The 23138-nt window shown below is 35.3% G+C and overlaps 1 protein-coding gene across 1 annotated transcript in view; it reads right to left on the bottom strand.

Moving 5' to 3' along the window:
* Positions 1-282: 282 nt before the first annotated feature.
* MDFIC (MyoD family inhibitor domain containing) overlaps positions 283-23138 on the bottom strand; it is a 52553-nt gene continuing 29697 nt past the window's right edge. The window contains 2 exon segments of the mRNA XM_051795980.1: positions 283-3890; positions 16718-16993. Of these exon segments, the coding sequence (XP_051651940.1) occupies positions 3643-3890; positions 16718-16993 (524 nt within the window). The 3' untranslated portion in view covers positions 283-3642.

The raw sequence follows: 23138 nt of genomic DNA, 5'->3' as shown, positions 1-23138 counted from the left end.
GCCACATAGACAATTAGACCGTAGTATGTCTTCTGCAATACTATGAACCAAATACACTCTTGGTTCAGCTTGTTTTCAGAATCTGAGTTGGCTTAGCTCCACCTGTAAGACAACTTGTGTACACTAGTTCACCCTCTGTGTAAATCACTCAAAGAACAACATAACACCTTCATGAAGTGTCATAATGGAAGAAAAACCACAAATAGACATGAAATTATATGAAATTAATGTTCAGAGGAGTAACAATGCAAGATTAGAAGACAAAGATATCCCAAAGTTTCAAAATAAAGATCTTTATTTCAAAATAGTGTTTGTAAGTAGCACATCCAGTTGATATAAAATACAAACAGCAAGTTTTTCAAATGGGCCAGTTTGCAGAACTATATACTGAAAAACTGTACAAGTTACAAAAACTATTATAAAATAGACAATTAAGTTCTGATATTTTAATTTTATTTAAACTCTATTTTCACATTTGACTCCTAATTCTGCTTGTTTTAATTACACAAGGTGCTTACAAGATTGTTTATAGAGTGAAAACTACAAAACAGAATTTAAGAATATAAATATAGAAAGGAATTCCTTAAACTACATGCTAATATTCTCTGCTACAAAGATACATTTTCCAAAAGTGCTAATATCTCTATGACAAACAGTAGCAGATTGCATTTAAATGTCAAACAAAACACACAATTTTTTATTTTTTTCAACTGTCTGTAATACTTTGATACTTCTAATCACTATGAGGTTTAGTAACACTATTTTCACTTCCTAGTATTTCACAAATGAAGTGGGAAAAGACATGTCTGCATATGTGCATCCATGCGAGTGACAGAGTATGAACACATATGCATTTATGCACGAACCAAGTTTTTGTAATTATTATTTGTATTTTAACAGTAATTGAAGTGAATGCTTAAAAAAAAATACATTGCCCAGGTTTTCATAATTCCGACAGATCAAAAACCCTTATGAGTTCCTATAAGTAGAAACAAGGGTTTGTACAGGCCAAACTGTACAGATAACTTTTACACAGGAAAAGGACTCCCTAGATAGGTATTTTCTCTCCTTTTTTTTTTTTTAAACCATATCATCCTGTGGTAAAAGTAACGTTTAGTAAGATTTAGTATTTTTAAAGCATCATATACAAATGTGCAGTTTTCCAAGCACAAAACTGGAACTGCTCCAGCTGGCATGGATATTGGGGTAGGACAAGAGACTGGAAGACCAGTTCTCTGTCCCCAAAGGCACATTCAGACAAGAAACAGCCATAATTCACCTCTCTGCGACCAGAAGGACATGAGGAAAGACAGTTCATGGTGGTGGTTAGCCCCAGAGAACATGTCCCACCATGACGGTGTCAACTATAGACCTACAATGGACAAAGCACTGTCTCGACTTTTCCCAAGGTGCATTGAGTCCCAGTGCTTACTGTGATGCCCCCAATTTCCCCAGAGGCATTATGTCTTACAAAGGTAAAACGGCTCCAGGCAATGCCACTCAGCCAAGGCACCTCTTCCCCCCTCCCAATGTGGTTCAGACTTTTAGGAGTAATAATTGAGCCCCATAGGTCAGATTCTGAGCACTGGGAATTTATCAGTTTAACTATGTGATTCCTTATTAGCCTGCCTATTACCATAATATTTTTTTGCTCTCTAACTGGAGTTAAACCAATGGAAAATTCTGACATGAATGGAAATGCGCGTAGTTGATGCCAAGCAGATCAGAATCTGGCCCAATATATGGGAAAAAACCCCATAATAAGAAATAATCCTTGTAGTAACCATAAAAAACAGAGTAGGACACCCTCTGCAGGTGAATCCACATTGCATCAGAATACACCACAATATTGCATATGTTAAGGCAAAATGTAACAATTCCCAGCTCCCCAGTATAGTTGAGGGTTTGGTTATGTTACCTTCAGTGATAACTTGCAGTAGTAGGCACTACTAGCCAGTGTTCACAAGAAGAAGCTTTGGTTAATATCAGACAATTTGTTGATTTAGCTTCACACTCCTGTGATCTTTAGCTTGTCACATTTGCATAAACTGAATTCACTATAGAATAAAGAGACATTTATGGTCAATTCACTCAACACATATATGCTATTGGCTATTGATGATTCTTGTAACAAGGCCTAAATTTATGAGATCTAGCAACCTACAAATGGGAATTCTGAAGTGTGGATAGGAAAGTTTAAGTACGTGAGATCAAGATGTGTAGGTGGTTTACACAGAAAACTTTATGAGCTACAGACATGGAGGGAAGAAACTAGCAGGTGGTAAAGAAAATGGGTATCTTGATTACCTAAATCTGAGAATGTGATAAACCTTTTTATGTGCTGAAAAAAATTCATTTCACAATTACAATTACAAAGAGAGGTATTTCTTGGAAAACCCTGATGGTATAATAGGGAAAAGGTTGTCCAACAGATCCTAACTATGTTTCAAACATTTTAAATCCCAGTCCTTTTGTTTTCAAAGGCTATCACACATTTTTAAAATGTCCTTTTTTATACAGTTATTTTAAAATAACACTTAAAATGTATTTGAGAATAAACATTTTTTCACTTGCTTTTTGCATTCAATGACAGAATTCCTTACTCAAGTGAGTTTTAATTTGGTCTTTATATTTGGTTTAAATTCTGCTACCCTCTGTGGATCTTTCTCACACAGTGAAGAAATAAATACTAACTTTTGTGACACTGGCTCTAAGGTCACAAACACTGACTGGGCCACTTAATGCACAGGTTGAGATTCTTGAGTTAACTTCTAATAATTTCCCCCTTACAACCAAATTTTGAAGATTTGTTAGTCTATTAGTTTGTTACTCTAAAGATATATGTCATGTCTAGACAGATTTCAAAAGTCTCTTTCTAAAAAGAAGCATTTCAAGTAATAATAGTACTGAAGTAAAAAATAAGTTCTCTATTCTGTCTTGATTGATAACAAAGAAATCCTGGTACTCTTCTAGTCCATCGCAAAACTTACACTTGACTACAGTTTTTTTGATAGTATCAATATTGACAATGCAAAATACCAGGAATCTCTCTCTCAAACCAAAGAGATATTAAAAACAAAAGAAATATTGCTAACTTGACCATTGTAGCAAAACCAACAATAGATTTCTGATGCTGGCTTTTGAATTAAGCTTAAAATAATAGAGCAAAGTTGCTTTCAACCCAAAGAGATAGAAATAAAGATGTTTTGATTTTCAGAAAGTCTGTAAAGGTACGTTATGCATGGAGGCATTCGAGTGTTTAAACACTAAAGTAGGTAAAGGCAAATACTTAAGGCTTTGCTCTGAAGTCTGTTCTCTGACCAAAACCTATCACTCAATTCAAATGGTAATTTTGCCTTCATACAGCCTGTGGTATCAGGCCTATAAATTGGTTTCAACAAAGTCTTCCATTTGCAAAGACAAAAGGAAGCTGGAATGTAGCTTTAGTTTCACATACAAAACTATACAACCTGCGTTAGAATACAGATTTGAGGATTGCTTTTTAAAAAAACATTTATATAAAGGGAATTAGCAGTGCAATACCAGTTGGTTGTGTGAAAATCTTACCTTGTCTTTCTTTAAATGCTTTTAAAGAAAAGCTCTCCAGTTTTACAGAGAATAAAATAAAAAGGGATAAATATTTCATGATGGGAAGCAGATTCCACAGCATTCCATGCAGATCTCCAAGCAGTCTGAAGATTCACAACATGCGTCCATTATGCCACAGTCCATATCACACGGGCAGTTACAGTCATCTCCCATCTCGTCCCCACAGCAACAGCAGCAGGCTTCTGATGTGCAGATGCCACAGGATGCTTGTCCCAGAACAATGTTACAGAGGGTGAAAAATTCACAGAACAAGCAAGCCAGGATACAGTGAACACAGCAATCTTCATATGTAATAGTTCAGTAGCACATCATGAACAAAAAAACCCCCCCCCCAAAAAAAAAAAAAAAGGAAAGAAAAAAGAGGAAATAATTAATATCTTATTGTAAATCCAGATATATCACTATGTCAAATAAGTAGCTGAATGAAAATTATTCTGACTAGATATAAACTAACACCACAAAAAATGTTTCCCATCTTTTCAGGACTGGTTTTGGTGCAAGTTTCTTGTCATCACTTCCCTTTATGCAAATCCCAAGTACAAAACATCTGCTCCAGTCATTTATTATGTAAAATATCTGTATCTATTATCTTCAGTTTTAACTTCTTCTACACAGTGATTGAAAATAATAAAATTAGAAAAACAGTTAGTGAGGGAAATTACCTAAAATTATTTTCAGCCTCTCCCAGTGCATCTCACCCTTCTAAATCTGTTTTGTTGACTTGGTGATTAGGAAGGAAAATAAAAGCATGCAGCATGCATGTCATAATAGCATGCAGCATAATAGCATGTCATATGCATTTCTTACTTTCAACAGTATGTAAAATATTCAGTCAAAACAGATTTTTCTATTGCTTTTTTATACAAATCTATTGGCAAACCTTTTAATGTACTACTTTAATCTTCCACAGAGTTCATAACTACACCTCAACATCAATATCCATGTCTTATAAGTACTATGAAATTATATGAGATAAATAAGGTGTCCCACAAACCATCTGCAAAAAATATGGCACCCAAAGAGTAAATATATGGAATAACTTCAAACAATTAATATATCCATGAGACATGACAGGTAAACACAAAGATTGGAATCAAACATGTGAAAACTTAAAAATAGAAGAAGATGGAGAAACACTTCCTTCCTAGCCTCAGCTTTCATTCTTCTTTTTACTGCTTGCAAACCTTGAATTCTTTAGCCACAGACAGGTGAAGATTGGGAAAATGTTCTGGGGAAAATATCCTGCACAATCTCACCCTTTCCCTGTCTATCACTAGTATTTTCTGTGAGAGGCTGTTAGGAATGACAGGATATTGAGCCACATGGGCAATTGTCTGATCACCTATAGATGTTATGTTCTATAGATGTTATGTTCTTACAGTTCACAGGCTGTTACTTCTGTCATAGGGGAAAACTTGCAATTACTTGCAACAGTTATACTATTCTCAGGCCTTCTAAACAAATTTATAAATGTAAAAAATTATGCAGTAGCTATGACAAGTATCTTGATTGATTCAAAATACCTCTAACATTGCAGAAACTCTGACTGCAGGGTAGTGCAGTGATGACTTAACACCAGACAGTATGAATACTTCAGCAATGCAGCAAAAGAGGCTCAGAGCTTACTATACTACTTAGATACAACACTTAGCTTGGATATACCTCTACCAAAAGGTCCTAAGCCTCAACTAGTCACACTCATAATGTACTAATGAACACTTATGCTCAAAAGAAAACTGAAATATCAGAAAAAGCAAGATGGGGAAAAAAACCCGTAACCTCCAAAACTCCCTACTACTGTGCAGGAAGTAAAACTGAGAGGAAACCACAGGTAAGATTAACCTGCTTTTAAAGAAAGTTGTTGCTTGCATTAAAAGGCTGTTTTTCATGAAGTCATACTGTTACTAAATAAATGACCTTCATAGAAAGTACAGAGGATATCTTAAAAAAAAACTGGGGAGTATCAGTTCACTGAAGAGGACCAAAGCCAGTCCGATAGCGATTAATCAGTTGGTTGTCATGGAGATGGTGTTAAATTTGTTCAGGTACAATCTCCTTTCAGATTTTCTTTTAATATGAAGGGAAAAGATAAAGAAGCCAAGAGTTCTATCTAAGAAGCCTTCATATTTGAGGAATTGAGATTTTACTATTTTGCGTCTTTAAAATACAGCTGAAAGAGGCTAATACAACAACAAATGTTTTTCTACAAATGTTTTAGTACACCATAATCAACATTTATGTGTTTTGGTATTGAAAAATAAAACACTCAAACAAATCTTGCCTGCATTAAGCAGCATATGAAAAATTGCAGGAGAAGAAATAAACATTCACAGATGTTATACGTACTTGTTGATGGGCAAGAGACAGAGTTCATAGGTTAAACAAAAGGGACTACATTCAGAAAGCACTTTCTGGACCCACAAAAGAACTTTTCCCTCCTAATCTATAAAACCCACCAAATCAAGACTTACAAGAAGAGGCTGTGTTGATTCAAATAAAGGTATTTCAAAGGTAAAAATTCTCAAAAATCGTCCAAGACCCGGTAAGAAATTTTGGCCACTAGTTTTATTATGGAAACTCTGTAGAGGGTCTCTTTTTCCATCTCTTCTTCACTGACTGAAACACTAAAAGGATTTTTTTACCCCTTTTTTATTTTTATTTCCTTCTCCCCAGATGGCAAAACTAATTTTCCATTCAGAAAATCTTTATATAACAATTTTACTTAATCTCCACAAACAATTAACATAAAGTAGAGATATCCTTTACTGCTCTCTTTATTCTTCCAATGACTCATTTGTACAATGATCATAAACTTTGATCCACATTTCAAGGACAAATCTGAAATAATCATGCTTTTATGTTCTTCATGTTATTGACTTTTAATAGCTATCCAGGTAGCAATTATTTAACACATGACAAAGCATGCTGTTACCTAGTCCTACCTAACTTGCTGAGTTCAGAATCATGACTCTAAAGGGTTGTAATACTGTTGGATAAAATGGGTGGAAGAATAATTTCTTCCATAAATTACCCCTCTTTCTTAGCTTCTTATCTAGAGATGCAATTATAAGATAAAAATATAGTTACAGTGTGTTTTTGTAGTAATAACAAACCTACATGCCACACAAAACATCCTTTTCTAATACCCATATTCCTACAGCAACCTGTCTGTTCCACAGAAGACATTTTACAGCTAAAAAACACTTCCTTAGACTGCTGTTGCTGGGTGGCATGATCTGTGGAATGCAGCCGTGAGGGTGTTATATATATAGTTCACTCCAAAAGAGATGACCACAAGCTTTTCATTACAATGTTGGAGACTACTACAATATATTTCACTGCTTGCATAAGACACTCCAATACTTTTTTTGTGATTACAAGACCAAGGAGACTATTTTAAATTACACATTATTCCAAATTTCAAAACTTTTTCAACACGTTAAGAATAAAGACTATATTTAACTTCCACTCATTGACTTTACCACATCAAAATCCTAATTTTTTTTTATTTTTTTTTTTTTTCCAGATGAGTAAGGAGTGGAACACTTTAATCTAACCAGAATTAAACATAATTTCATCATGTCCGGGCTTCGCGAACGAAGATTTGGGAAGGCTCCATCCACATTTGTTGCATGCACGTTGGTGACTTATGAGGCCAATACGAGACAGACATATCTGATTGCAAAAGGCACAGCAGAAAGACTCTTTGGATGGTATATTCTGCAGAACACGGTTCTTTCTGCGTTGCCTTTTCTCCTCGAGAGTGATCCTGCGTGTGTTCTCAAAGGAGACAGCTGCGTTATAGATGGTGTTTCTCCAGACCTCCCAATTTGAGGCCAGAGTAGACCAGTTATGGTGATCAATATGGCCAAGGCTGAGATGTTGTTTCAGGGAGTCCTTGTATCTTTTCTTCGGGGCTCCTCTCATAATTTATATATTTGTAAACTGGATTACTTTAATGTCTGACAATGTGTTTTTGAGTATATTTTAGTCTTTTCTAATGACGAAATGATACAGTAGTATCAGTTATGACACTGGTGCTATCTTAAAATTATCTATTTCTTTGTTTTCGTTTTTGTTTGGTTGTTTTTTTTAAGAATTAGAGGTTTTCTCATTCTTCTTTTCCCATTAGATATATTAATGCAATTAAGAATTAGCGGCATGTCTTTATTGAGGACCAAACTCCATCAGCCTTGATGTTCAGGATGCAGTATTGTTGGTAATAAGTTAACTCTCAAGTTTCTTGAGGTTTGAATTTTCATTAAACTAATTTCTTTTTCTGTGAATGTATTTAAGTGTCATTACATAGGTCAACCATTAATGAAGATAATCTTTTCCTTAGGACTGCCACACTACACCACAGCAGTCTCAAATTTCCATAACTTTTCAATTCTTATATTACACTTTTTTCTAATTAATGGAGAAATGCTGCACTACAGATTGTCACTAAACAAAAGTGAGGATGTGGGGTGCAAACACTGTATAGAGGTAAACTTTGAAAGGAAAAAAAAATAAATACTCTGAACTAGTATATCTACCTTAGTTCCTTTATCAAATGCATTTGATTTCATCAAAGTACAGTATCACATTTGTTGACTATGATCCAAGCTCCCAAAAGCTATGTTAAATGGCATAAATTACAATAGACTTGTTCTGTAGGCAGTGATAGCATACTTTATTAGACCAAGTCACATTTGGGAAAAAAAGATGAGCTTTCAGACACTCAAGCTTATCTTCAATTATTCTTTCATTTTGCCTGGGATGAAAGCTAGACCTGATGCTAAAAGGATCATCCCATACGGCATTTTTAAAAACCAAAACAAGTAAAGCTGTTTTTTAGTCTTTTGGCACATCCCCAAAAGTTACAGATTTGTTATGAAACTTCATCAAAACTGTTAAATAATGCCAAGACAAAGAGAAACACAACCAACACATCCAAGTTTTTGCTGCTTTATATGGTACGCATACATTCAGCTACTTTGTGCAGATCTAACCAAAGATTGTATACAGTACATATAACATCTACTTTAATGGGTTTAGAAATGTTACCACAGACAATATCCAGAGAAGATATAGGCCTAAAATCCCTTCAAACTGTTTACACACTGTTATTCAAAGCCCAGAAGGCCCCACTTATAACTTACTCCAGTTATAACTGCTATGCTCATTAAAGGAAAAGAAACAATATCAACAATAAAACTATTTTTATGTTTATCCATGTCTTTAAATATTTGCATGCACATACCACTTTTTACTTCTAAAATCTTTGCATACCCTGGTATCCAATTCCTTTCAAATACTGAAGTAAATATTTTTTTATTTCAATTTCCCTTTTATCACTTCATTTTTATGAAAAGGTGCGGTTCTAGTTAAGAAACAGGCTTTTAAGAGACCATTGAAACTATACAAGGGACACAAAAGGAGAATTGAAAAATGTACAGAGAAATGCACGTGGCAGGCTGATATCTCCTGCTTTTATAATGTTTGACACCAATCTGTCACAAACTGACCCAAAAAGCTTTCATACTAAGCAGGCAGGTCACATATGATAAAAGGTTTTCATGTCTGCAATGGTAAATAAACTCACTTACAGGATGGTCACCTTGGTCAGCTTCTTACTAACTATATTCACCAAGTTCAGACAACTCAAAACAAATCTCCAGGCACTGTGCTGTCTCACAGAGAGAATCAAAAAGGGCAAACCCGCAATCAAAGTGAAGCTGAGGTCTTCAGCGGGGGTTTACTCCGGGCCCCTGCAGAGCCCTGAACAGAAGCCCCAGCAGGTGCTACAGGCATCCCGCAGTCTGGCAGTGTGGGGCTGGCAGCGGCAGGGATGAATACACAGCGCCAACGGCTGAGACAACCGGCAGCGAGAGCAGCACAGTCAGCCAACGAGAAACCACCCCGGCACAGGTTTCTTAAGAGTGGGCATTGCACAGAGGTGAGGCGTAAAACTAGCGAGCAGTGGCACGCAGCCTTCACGCCTCCCACCGATCCTGCAGCATACAGGGTTCATGTGCAGCCTCTGCTACCCATCACCTTTCTTTCAAAAAAACTCACTGCACCCAGGAAAATGCTCACGGAAAAATAAGAAAGGTACAAAAATAAACTGACACATTGCAAGGAGTACAGTTATCTCTAGATAACAGAGTGACTTTTTTTAGACAGGGGAAAACACAGTTACAAAGCCTAGTATATGTGATATTTCAGCATTTCAAATAAAAACCTATCTTTGTTGATCAAGAAACTTAAAATGTTGCCTGATCAGGCAAATCACACTGCAAAACACATGGAAACTTTCATCACAGTTTATATTCTAAACTCTTCATATATAACCCAAGGAGTAAAATTATCCATTTCAAACATAAATATATACTAAGAAATCTCCTAATTTCCAATACCTAAGACTTCCTTAGAATCTGAAGCTTTCATTGCCACTGCTCATCACTGCAAATACTGAGACTAGTTAGATGCTAGCTAGGCCATGACCTTGTAAAATGGATGCCATGGGAAGACCTCTTTTTTTTGTTACAGGCCCTGTTTTCCACTCACTGCTCTTAAACAATATATAAATTATCTTCCAAGACTTCTGTGTAAAAAAAAGTAAACTATGCTTAAAACACAACATTCTTCAAAATGCCTTCTTAAAAAAACACACATTTGACCATATGATAATGTTATTTGCTCACTGCCTGATTGACAACTGTGTTCTGATACAACCTAGTCTAACAAAAAACCCCTCTGTTTAGCAATTCCTGCTCAGACATAAATCCACTTTCAATCAATTTCTAAAAGTTAATGAAAATTTTTGCCCAAGTAGAGCGATTGGCAGGACACTAACAAGTAGCTGCCCAAATGCTATCTAATGCTATGGAATGGATTTCAGAGTGCATGTATGCTTAAAAAAAAAGAAAGACTGAGAGAGAGATGGTCAGTAGATATTTCTGCAACGTTATGCTATTCATTGCTCTTACCAAATGTCAGTAAACAATACTGATCAAATGACTGAAGAGTTTATAAAAGAAAACTTACTGCTGCTCTTGTGTCACTCAAGAGGAAAAAAAAAAATCCAATCCTATTGAAAATCATGTTCCCAAAAGGAAAGTTTACTGAGAACAATTTTTCTATTTATATAAAATTATATAAACCAAAGAAAAAACACTCTTAGTTCAAATAAAAGTCTGCTACTGTGCCAGGACTACTCACTACTTTCCATGTATATGCACCTAGTGGTTGTTAAGACTCTAGCTTAACATAAAGGGTACTTGGTGGACTTGCTTTGTCTTCAGTTAAGCCATTAGTATCACTTGGGATACTCTAATAAATTAATGTAGTCAGCAGCATGAGTTAAACAGTGACCATGAACCCCATGCTTGCATTCAACACGTAGAACAGATGAAGTTGCATTATACTAAAAAGAAGAGGGAGGAGGTGAGGGAACTCTCATCCAAACGCACCCTGAAATGTTGAATTTTAAACATTGGATTTAAAAAAAACCCACACGTTGGATGAAATTGTTCATCATATCTCTAAGCTCAGTAGCACAAGATACACAGTCCAGAAAGTTGAGGAAGCTTGCTTCAGGTTTTTCTTCTGGAAAAGCATGAGTGGTAACTTCAATGTGTTGGCAAGCCTGCATTGCCTGTCCTTTTCCAAAGCTTCACTTCTATGCTGTAGGCTTTACCTACCTCACTCCTGCATCTAGCCTTATTACTCTTCCTAAAGACCTGTCCTGAAAAACAAAACATTGCAAAGAAGATGCCTTCTAGTGTCTTTCTGGTTTCAAAAGCCTGGGATGGAATAAAGAGTAGATCTCACTGTACATAGAGGAGGCAGGTTCATGATCTGTTTAGCATCGTTTAACCATCTACTGTTTTCAAACTAATACAGCAATTGTGTATGCTCAAAGCCTTTTGAATATGTGAAATACTGCATTAAACTCAAATTATCACTCAAAGTGTGGGAACTTCCCTGACAAACATAGTAACTTGGGAGGTCCCAACAACTTGACCAAGAGCAAGAGCTCCATTTCAAAACCGAATTAAACCCTCTCTCCATCCTCAACTTTTCATAAAGGGTTGCTCTGATTCAAAATATTCATAACATCAAGTTTCCTAATTGGTAGGAAAACTCAGTTTGGTTTTTACAAAAAAATAAGTACCTACTTTGGCCCCCTCCACCCCCTTAATTAAATTCCTCTTCTATCCCTTCCCCTGTCCAACTTCTTCCCTTTCCTCCTCCAAATCTGCATATGTCATTATTACATACCTTCCACTACTCTGATACACATATGTAGGCATTCAGTTACTCATTTTTCTTCGTTTCCTGACATCAAGATCTACTGCTCTGCTGCCTCACTGCTGTCTCCTTTAGATCTCCTCTCTTTTTTAAGTTGCTCTGGACACATACAAATGCTTCTGAACACAGCAGCTAGACTGTCTTCCTTTTTACTCATTTACAATTGCTTTTTCATGTTTCCAAGGTGTTTTTCTCCACTACTCATAACAAGTGCAAGACAGTAACAATTCTCTTTGCTAGTGGTCTACCAACCAGAATTTTGGACGAACTGTGACATCTATGGCATCAATAATTTAAAATATTATTAAAATTTCTTTGAGTTAATTTTTTTTTTAATTCCCAATATGCACTGAAACCTACCCAGTACCTTCGAAAAATCTTTAGAACTGAAACAGTGTTTAAAAACTGCTTTTTAAGAAAGACATTCCTACTATTTCATAAATACTTTGGTTTTTTGTAGTGTAAGTAATGGAGCTGAGTAAGATTTCTTCAGGGACAATATGAATTAATAATAGATGTAGAGGAAAAGCAGAACTGGTGAGTGCACTCACACCCTCCTAAGTCTCCTTGGATGTGTTTCTAAACAGTATATTCTGGAATGCTGACACAATTGTACATCACAGAATCACAGAATATTCTGAGTTGGAAGGGACCCACAAGGATCATCAAGTCCAAATCTTAAGTGAATGGCCTGTATAGGGATTGAACCCACAACTTTGGCTTTATTAGCACCATGTTGGAACCAACTGAGTTAATCCCAGGGTCATATATACTACTGACTCATTTGAAAAAGAGAGTTTTTAATGTTTTTATACTACTGCTACCAAAATTTCTGCTACATTTTAAGCATTTCCAATGCAACTTCAATTCCAAAAGCTCACAAGATGTGACCCACAGTACAAGTGGATTTTGCAGTTGGAACAATTAATAAGAGTTCTTAACTATGGTGGGGGAAATTTGGGGGGACAGAGGGCTTCACAGCTTGCATTAGGACTGTCTAGTACTTTGGAGACCAACAGGAGCACTACTGATCTTCATGGGAAGATGAGATATCCAGCGTAAAGTAATACTGAACTTCTTTTAGCTTTCTAGTGCATATACAGAAACGTGCAGTATATGAAGCAGCATTCTACATTTTAAATAAGCAAGAGCTCAAATAAACTCCTGAACAGAATGGGTGGCAAGCCCAAATGCTTCTTGATTCGATCCTGCTTCAAGCCCTTCCAGGCTTTCTGTTCTGTCAACAGATACGATATTTTAGAGTAAAGTAAGTACCAGATCTGGACTTCCTTTGCATTACAAATAGCTGTGGCGCTCCAGAAATATTCATATCTTGTCTTTTAAGAAGAATCAAGAAGAATGCAGCTTTTGGGAGGGAATAAGAAAAGGTGAAAAATATTTTCTCTTTTCTATAGTCTAAACTCAGAATTCTCACTTTTCTTCCTTCTGAGGACATAACATTTCTTTTCTCTGGCCACTTTCCTTTACTTGATTTCAGCTATTCTCCTGTCTGACAACAGAGCAGAACACTCAAGGAGGAAGACAAGGCAGATGAAGTAAAAATACAGGATGCGTATTTTCAGGTTTTAACCTGGAAATTAATTAATCTATTAATTAGAAAATCTATTAATTAATTATTAAAAATCTATTAATTAGATTACAAAATCCAAGGTACTACATAAGAAATAGCAAAAATAAAATTAATTTAAATATCTGGAAGTGTACAAGTTTACCCATACTTTTTTCTACTAAAATTTTCTGGATACTACAGTAAACTAAGTTGGTGAGTTAGTTCAGGTGATTCATTATTCGATACTCACAGTACAAAATAAATATAGTTTGTCTCTTTCTCCATAAGGCTACATAAGATGCTGCATAGAAGTTATATTACTATATAGATGTGTCCAAACACAAACACACACCTTCAAGGAAATTCAACCCAGCAGCTCTTCAGCAGTAACCAGTGGCTTATGAGGTTAACATGGTACAAGTTAAATCAAAGCCAATCAGTTAAGTAATGTTGCAAATAATTTCCAATAGTTTCCTATCTTTTCCATCTTCCTGTAAGTCTTTTCAATAGTTGCTACAGAAACGTCATTGGATCAGAACAGGCAACGGCTCAGAAAACCGTCTCTTTGCCCACAAAAGTATGATTCATCATACAGTGAAGTTATAGAAGTTATGTTCAAATTAAACTATGTATACCATTTTGAAAGAGTGTCTATGCAATTCTCAGTCACTGAGCTTCCTGATATACTCTTCTGGCTTAGTACAGTTAGATGCATTCATCAAACATATATATACACAAATATATGGTTTAAATGAAATTAAACTCCTTTGAAAAAATAACCTGGCTAAGTATATAAGTTTTTTGAAACAGATACCATAGAGCAAATCTTCCAGAAATAGTCATAAGGGGTTATCATGACTTATAGTAATAACAAAATTATTTTAAAATTATGGATAAATCATTTTATATTTATATTTATATCATTTTATATTTATATTATATAAATATTTAGATATTTCAACTGACCATTTCTAGAGTCTCTGACTGTGCATCTTATAAAAAAGACTGTGAGATGATAGGACAAATAAAGTATGTAATGATACTTCCTGCAAGGCAAAAGCTTGCTACGAGTATTACTTATAGCTTTTAGTTCCCCCATGAAGTCCCCCACAGGGTACATCACTGAAAAGCTGAAGAAACTGTCAGAAGGGTTGTATATGTGTGCATGCAGATGTGGTTACACAAATATAAAACATGTCTGTCAAAGAACTGTAAAGTAAAATAAATTTCAAAACCAGAAAATTATTTTAAAAAACAGATATTCTCTTATTGGCATATCCCAATACACCAGACATACTTTAATCATTGCACAATAAAACTTGTGCTTCACTCAGATTAGTTAACAGAAAACTTAGAGCTACAGACATCAGCAGCACCGATCAAGCTATTGAGAGCATATATCCAAGTTCCCACATCCAAAATGAGAACAGTACAAAGTTAGATGTACAATATTAACTATATTTAATTTTAGCTATTACGGTGACTCAAGAAACCACATGTAACAGTAAGGATTATCCTGTACTTCTGTACTTTGAAAGAATGCAAGTAATACAGTGCAACAATACTATGTAATTATCTAAACTGTACTCATATATGCCTTTAAAAAAAACAACATTTCTGACTGTATATAAAAATACTGTATATTGGCAGTTTCAGGCAACTAACACAATCATGTGTTGGATATTAAAATCAGATATTAGAATTTAAAGCCAAATCTGAAGGTATCTTATCCATTTTCTAAATTATTCAGTAACTTGATATAATTATTTTCATGGTTATTAAACAACAAAAAAAATCCCAGCAACTGTATTTATTGCAATATAATTTTAGAAGAAAAAAAGAAGTGTTTGCCATAATTAATTGTATAGGGGAAAGGACAGGGAAGGCACTGTCCCTTTAGAACTCTGTAGGTGCTTCTTTTTTAGAGGTTGAATTTCTTAAATTCAGAGGCCTGAATTTAAAGACTGACTTTCTACAGTCACATGAACAGATCTAGGTCTTGTAAGTTAGTTTTTTGAAAGTGCACTGAGGAAAAACATATAAGAAAAATATCAGGCTGGAGGGTAAACTGTATTTCACATAACAGAAAAAGGAATACAGGAAGTATGATGTTGTGATTTTGGAAAGAAAAATTAGAGGACTGAAAGTACAACAGAAAAATAACAGTAGGTTCTTGAAGATAAATATAAAAATAAACAACAGTAAGGGAGACCAGCCCATGGAATAGTCTGAGTGAAGCCGTTCTTGATATCACTACATAGATTCACTGAGTAAGTTTGACTGAAGTAGTTGAAGTCAAGAGAACTCACTCCACTGACATCAGTAGGCTTCGTTCAGGCCACTACATGCAGTCCTTCTGATCCCTCTTCCTTTCATCTAGGCCGAGAATCCTCCCCATTTCACTGAACAGTACTGTCTCCCATTTCTCTAAGAATCTGTGTTTGTACCCACAGTACAAACAACTGGAGGGGTTTTTTTAACCAGTCACATCTATGCCTGCCTCAAACCAATAAAATTTACAACGTGCCTGCACCCTTCTCGTAATGGGTAGTAGCAAAGCCCATCAAGTATATTAGTGCTAATGGGAAGGCAGTGGATCAAGGAGAGAGTCAGGAACTCTGGGACCATGAGTGTAATTGCAAGCAGTGAGACAGAGCTAAAGCATAAGGGAAATTATTTACTTCTGCTTATTTAAGCTGTGCAGAAGGACTATGAAGCATTTTCATGCACATTATTTACTGCTCAAATATAGCATAAGGCATGCTAAACACTGAAATTTTATTATCTAGTGTTCAGACTTCATGGCTAGTCAGAATATATGTTAACAGAATATTTCAAAAGCAAAGTCCACCCTCATGGAGCCTGCCATTATTGGATTTAAATACTTACTATGCTTTAAACTAGTAGTACTTTAATGTTTGTTTCTGGTGCATATGTGACAATGTTGACAGGAGTTTCTGTCAGTTCAGGATACTAACTACAGAGACTTACGCATTATCAGACTATATTGATCAAATGTTTGAGAGCAAGAACTCTCTAATTGCTTTCCTTTCCTTCAAATACTTAATATTTTCCTCTGGGAAAGAATCATGTCTTTTATCATAATGGTTTCCATTTGCTTCTAGAGCATGAGTTCACACTCTTCAATTATTTTCTGTTAATTGTGTAAGTTTTGGTGAGAATGGTGCTTGGTTGGTCTTTATTCAGTTTGGGGTTTTAAAATTAAGAATATCAGCTTACCTTCTGGTGAAGTACCTGGCTTTTGAGAAAACACAGAACTTATTTTACTCTTTTGGCTGCTGTTGCTGTTGACAGACAAGGTGGACTGAATTTTTCTGTGCATTTTTTCTGAAACGGGAGCTGAAAGTGTTCTGTTGTCTGCAGGTATGTGCTTGACCCCGTTGTGAAGTCCACTTCCATTACCCAGACCCACGTGGCCATTTTGGATTTTGCCACTTTCTTCCTCACCCCTTTCCAGTGCTGAAGTATTCGGCTGAGGCAAACGTTGAGGTTGTGCTTAAATTGAAAGAAAGAAAGGGTTAATTTAAATTGTAAATTGATAACTGAACACTTCAGGCTAGACCAGGAATGGAACTGTCATTTCTTTTATTGATCTAATAACAGACTGACAAGAAAGCAAAGCAACAGAGCAAAAAATATCTCTAAATTAAAAATAATTATTAGGTATTCAAAAAGCACATCATGTATGCATGAGGCCTAGATTCCCCATTCAGTACTGCAAGACTGTGAATTACACGGAAAGTATAAGACAAGCAATTTGAAGAAAGGAAAAAGTCAAGCATGGCAAACAAAGTAGCAAAACTGAGATAAACTTGTACTAAGGGAACCAAGTGAATAATGGGGGAAATGCAATCAAATGAGAGAAAAAGGTATTGGAGTGAACATACAGACCGCAGAACAGAATTTCAGTTGCAGGTTGGCCAACCTGCAAGTCTTCAGAAAATAACCTTCGTGACACAGTAGGGGTCCCCCGATACACAGCCACCACAGACCAGTATATTAAAGAAGAAGAGGAGTATCCAGGTAACTAACAACATTTTGAGCTTAATTCATAAAGATCATGGATTGCTGGGAAGTACTAAACCAAACAAAATCTGGTTTTGTGGAGGAGGTAACCAGAAGGCACATGCATTCAAACAGTTGTGGCAAGCCAGAGTTCACCCCTCCATATTTTTCAACTCAGAATCACAATTTTAGAAATAGCTGTAATGGGCTGGTTGGGAATTTAATGGCAACATACTGAAATGGTCAAAGATAAAAAAATACAGAACCTGTCAAGGCAAGAATCTGCAGTGACCTAGTTAAGACTCTGAGAGTACACGTTATAAACTCATTCTAATGAGTAAGCACGAAACTTTATCGTTCTGTGTTGAGCTACTGTATCATACAGAAGCATAATTATAATAACATAGAAAAGAGGCTGCCTATGTATTTAAAGTCTGTAACTAAAGAAAAGATGTAGGATTTTTTTTTTTATGTAAAGCTTTGTAATACAAAAGTCATTTCAATTTAACAATTCTTATATAGAAAAAAATGCAGACGTTATTGGAAAACTAATTAAACTATACACATAGTATCACAACAAGATTACACAATCAAAAAACATAAGCTCAATCACCTCTCCTAATCAAAACATCACTGCATCATGCTTGGACATAAAGAAGTTTTCAGACAGTCCAATCTCCAACAATTTATAAATTTTATGTCAAGGAGAAAGTCCAGATTCTACTAGAGACTCAACTGAAGAGAAATTAGTGTCAGGGGTAAAGAAAAACAGTGCTGCAGTTCATTCTCTTTTCAGGTGGTTCACATCCATTTTCAGATGATTTCACAGTACACACTCATATACATATTACGCTGTGTACAAGGTAACAACACATATAGATAATTATAATTAGCTTTCTCTAAAAAGAAACATCTCCATTGATCACTTCAGGTACAAGTTACCAAATTTTCAGACAAATATGACTGGGTCATATAGACCAACATGGTCTCTAAAAAGACTCTCAGTTCTAAATTTGCCTAATAAATCCTCAATATTTCCCTTTTATTCAGGACACTGACGCCATTCTCAGATTGCTTCCTTCAACTATCATAAACTTTTTCAGACTAAACTTCATATAAATCTTAAACTTTACATGCTAGTCACAGGCGAATAGTTTAAATATGAAATGGTTCATTTTTTTTCTTGCTATTCGATTTTTTCGCTCATTGCCACTAAGATTTTCAGCAAATTGACTTGACTGCCCACATCAATCCAGGTCAAAGTAACCATGCTTGAACCTACCTTACCAAAGTGATAATTTTCTGTTGCTGGAAGTAAAGAGAGGGTTGGGGGAAACATTTAGGTTTTAGCCTCCCCAAAGATTTTACAGGGAAGACAAAGATCAAAGATTGTTCACTTCCTTTACCAGCAGTAACTGCTCACAAACCTCCAAGTCAACAGAGCACAACACTATCTGATACCTGAACAATTAATTATTGCCCAAAGACTTTTTTATTGACAATGCTGAAAATGCTTCTTCAAAGCTTCTTCTGACAATGCTTCTTCAATTTTGCATTAGTGTTTGCAAAATCTACAAACAGAAGCATAAGCAAGGCACTTTCTTCACTTTGAAATTCAATTTGTAGTATATATTTGGTTAACTTCTCCAGACTTATATAAAGGTTCCAAAACAAATTTTTAGGGAGTTTTTCCCTATCTGAATAAATATCATTAAAAACATAGATTTTTGTAGATTCCCTTTCCATGTATGTGCAAAATTAATTTTGTTAAAAATCAAGTAATTCCTTCCATTTTAAAAATAGGCAATGGAGACCTAACCACAGTCAAAAATATCTGTCAATATTAGAAATCAAAATGCAATAATTATGTCCATAGCACCCCGGAAGTTTATTTTCATTATCCCACTTAAATTTAATTGCATAATTAAGGAACTGTGTTTTTCATGGTCCATGTAATGATGTTTCCTCAGTCTGCACTGCCTATGATCTCCAAGTGTGAAGTGGTGCAATTGCATCAATCAAGTAGAATTACTGGGGAGGGGTTAACCTTCCTCAATAAACAAAAGCTATTCTAAACTATTCTAAAGAACTATTCTAAAATTCTCTGTGTCTGATGCCAGTTTCTAAAACTGACAGTTATGACTTTTTCCAAGCCAGCTAAATTGGTGGTGGCAGCTTACAATTGTTTGTGTATTTTTGGGTCTTTGCTATGATACAATAACTTGACAAATTATCCAAAATTCAATCTGCAAAATTAGGTGTGTTTCTGTCAAACTGTGGGTGAATGAAAAGTCCTGGAAAATCTAAACAGTTATGGTTTTGATTTTATTATTATTTTTACTAAGGGTTTGGAGTTTTCTATGTTTTTTTAATTTTAATTTTTTATTAACTTATCCTGTTCCCAAAGTACTCGAGTCTTCTAGCATTAACATACAACTTTTTAGCTGACTGGCTTTACACTATTCAAATGTTATATGCAGGTCAAATCAAAATGGAATAAAACCCCAAATGGATTAGTTATCTCAATTTAAATTTATTTTAACTTTATTGATAATTTTGCACTAGGGAGACTTGAATATTATGGTTAAAACACACTTGAAACCAATTAGGAACCATATGACCGCATTCTAGCATAAAGAACAAAAGCAATTGACAGTTCTGAGATTAAACCACAACCACCTCAGTTTAAAACAGAAATATTTTTACCTTATTTTTTAAAGGTTGTGTATATCTTAAAAAAAAAAAAAGGTGTAATATGAGGAACGACACAATGCTTCTTAAAACACAGTGATACCCAGGGACTCTCACTCTCTCTTTAATGATCCACTGCTCTCATTCAGCTGTCTTTCTTTTTTCAAATCTTTACATATGTGACAGCTCTCAAAAGTAGACCATAGACCATCTGGCATTTTCCGAGGTGTAACTTGTGCAAATTCAGCTCTACTGGGAACACAATGCTATCTTCTGCCTGCGTTATAAAAGATACAATAGAATGTAGAACTTATGAGTTGTTTTGAATTATTCATTTTTTGCCTGTATATTCAAGAAATTTTACAAACTCTGCATTTTGTACTACATAATCACATGCGTTAAAGGTACAAAGAAACTTTTTGACACCTCTTTTCTACAGAAAGATGGCATTTTGTTTGATATCTGAACATTCAGCACCTGTTATATCATTCTAAACAGACCGTGCGCTGCTACAAAAGATCCCATTTTACACTCTATGTATGAGCAAAAATTTTATTCTTGATATTCAGTAACTAATGCAATACACATCAAAATTTCAAATATGTGTTGGATGAACACTCAGCATCTTCAAATCAGGATGGGACTGGTCACTTACTGTATGCTAAAGATTTAAGAAAAAATCATTCCTCAGACAACACAGAAAAATTGTCATTTCAAATATCCACAATGAGTAGTTTTAAAATGTCTTAGGAAATACTGTGCTTTTCAGGTTAATATGTTTTTAATCTTTAGCAAAACCAGTTGTCGTGGTTTGAGTCAATATTTTATACAGTGCTAACACTAGTGGATTTTCAATAAGAATGATAAATATTAGATTAATGATTCAATAGACTGAAGCTTTTTTGATAGAAAACTAGCAGATAATGTAGGTAATAATAACTGTACAGGAATCTGCTGCCTGTGGAAAAGTAATAAAAAGGCAATATATTGCTATGGCATATAATCTATTAGTGTGTTTCATGGTTTCCTTGTCATTGGTTTCCTTGCAAAGTGGGTCTTAATACAATAACTTCTGCTGTTATTTAACTAACTTTACATAACAATTTAATTGTAAGGTTACTATTTGGTGAATATGAGTAGTAAACATGTATTATGATTTTGATGGTTTTGAAGTAACTATGCACATTCTCTTTCAGACTGTAAAACCCTTAGCACACTTTAAATGAATATGCACATATACATGCACCCTGACCATACATTGTTTTTACACCTTGCAAAGTACCAGCTAAGAGAAAAATCCAGATGCACCCATTTAACAGAAAAGGTATGTCTACAGAGGGAAACTCTGAACCAAAAGAGGACAGTCTAAGCTATCATTAAGGATTTTAGACAAAACACAAAAACAAACATACACTGAATGCAGACTCCTCTGAGTCAATGTGAATCAAAAGAAAACATCAGGAGGGAGAAAAGAATTGAGACAGCTAATTAGTAGCCTAATCACATCAAAAGCAATTCCAAGGCAGCTGATACAGATACCCGTGGAGTTTGCTAGGCCGGCCAATGAGCCTGATAGGAAAAATACTTTCCAGTTTACAGCCTGGGTTATCTGGCTACACACCCAGAGAGGTAAGAATGCTGTTTACCTTTGTCTATGGCACAATAGTTTATGATAACAAAGGCCTGTACAGAATCAATATTTTTGCAGGTGAATGAGGGAGGAATAAAATGTTCAACTCCTGGGTGTAAAAATTCTATTACTGAAAAAATACAACATATCATTTCACTTGTCAATATTCTCAACAGTTCTCTGCTCCCAAAACAGCTGCGAAACCAATAAAAGGATGATCTCCTTTTTGGAAATACAGAGGTCCTGATTGAGTCCATTAAAACTTAAAGCCAAGACCTACATGATAATTCGAGCTGGAAAAACTGTTTGATCTCAGTGGTAGCTGCTCCTACTCCCTCTGCATGGATCACACGGGAATAGACCATATGTAATGGACGTAAGATTCAGACCTCTGTTTTTTATCAGTGCTTCTTTGTAACACCAACCCAAGCTTAAGGCAAAAAATAAAGCAGACGATAGATAGTCAAGAATTGCACAGTAAAACCAGGGGCTGCCTGGATTCTAGAGTAAAATTAAGGTGATTCTAAATTGCTTCTGGAAAAGACATAAATTCTTGAGATATAAAAGTCAACATTTTCAACCGACTAGCAAAAAATCTTACCTGTTCAAAAATATTACATATTGTATGAATTATACACTCAATAGATATAAAATTTCAGTGAAGCTGGGAGAACTCAAGTATCTCAATCCCTCTCCATCCCCACTTCTCTAACTAAAATCCTGACTAGTCTCTACACAATCTTCAAACCACATCAATAGTTTTCTCTGCCTAGCTATTCAGAATATTAACATTCAGATTACAAGATGTACCTCTGAGTCAACCTGTGAAGTAGCTTTTGTCAGCAATTATTTTTGAATATTTTCTGGGACATAAATAGCATATACTGCAGCTACCATATCACAGAAGGCATACATTAACTAAATAACAAGGTACCATCAAGGCACAATCTATCTTTTAAAATCATTTTTTTACACTGAATTTTTTATACCATGCTGACTTTACAAGGAAAACAAAGTACCAACTAACAGCATCAGCCACCTTTTTAGAATTGCTTCTTGCAAGATGTGAGGACATCTTCAAAATGAATATAACATATTATTATGAAACAAGATGCCCTTTGTAATGAAAATACTGTAGTAAAATTGCTGGTATGAGTTTTACAGGACCCACACTGAGAACACTTTGTTAAAGTACGTCTGAGAACACATCCAGGGAACACCTGGTATAACAGCAATGAGGCTGATAGAAGACAAAGGGAAAAGACATTTTATCCCATTAGCTCCCAGTTGGTGAAGGGTGGACAAGAATGGCAA

The sequence above is a fragment of the Manacus candei genome, unplaced genomic scaffold (assembly GCF_025592945.1).
Source record: "Manacus candei isolate 608988 ecotype Guabito, Panama unplaced genomic scaffold, ASM2559294v1 h1tg000043l, whole genome shotgun sequence".
NCBI classification, from domain to species: Eukaryota; Metazoa; Chordata; class Aves; order Passeriformes; family Pipridae; genus Manacus; species Manacus candei.
Note: the sequence above shows the minus strand (reverse complement) of the source record. Positions and strands in the feature narration are given on the sequence as shown.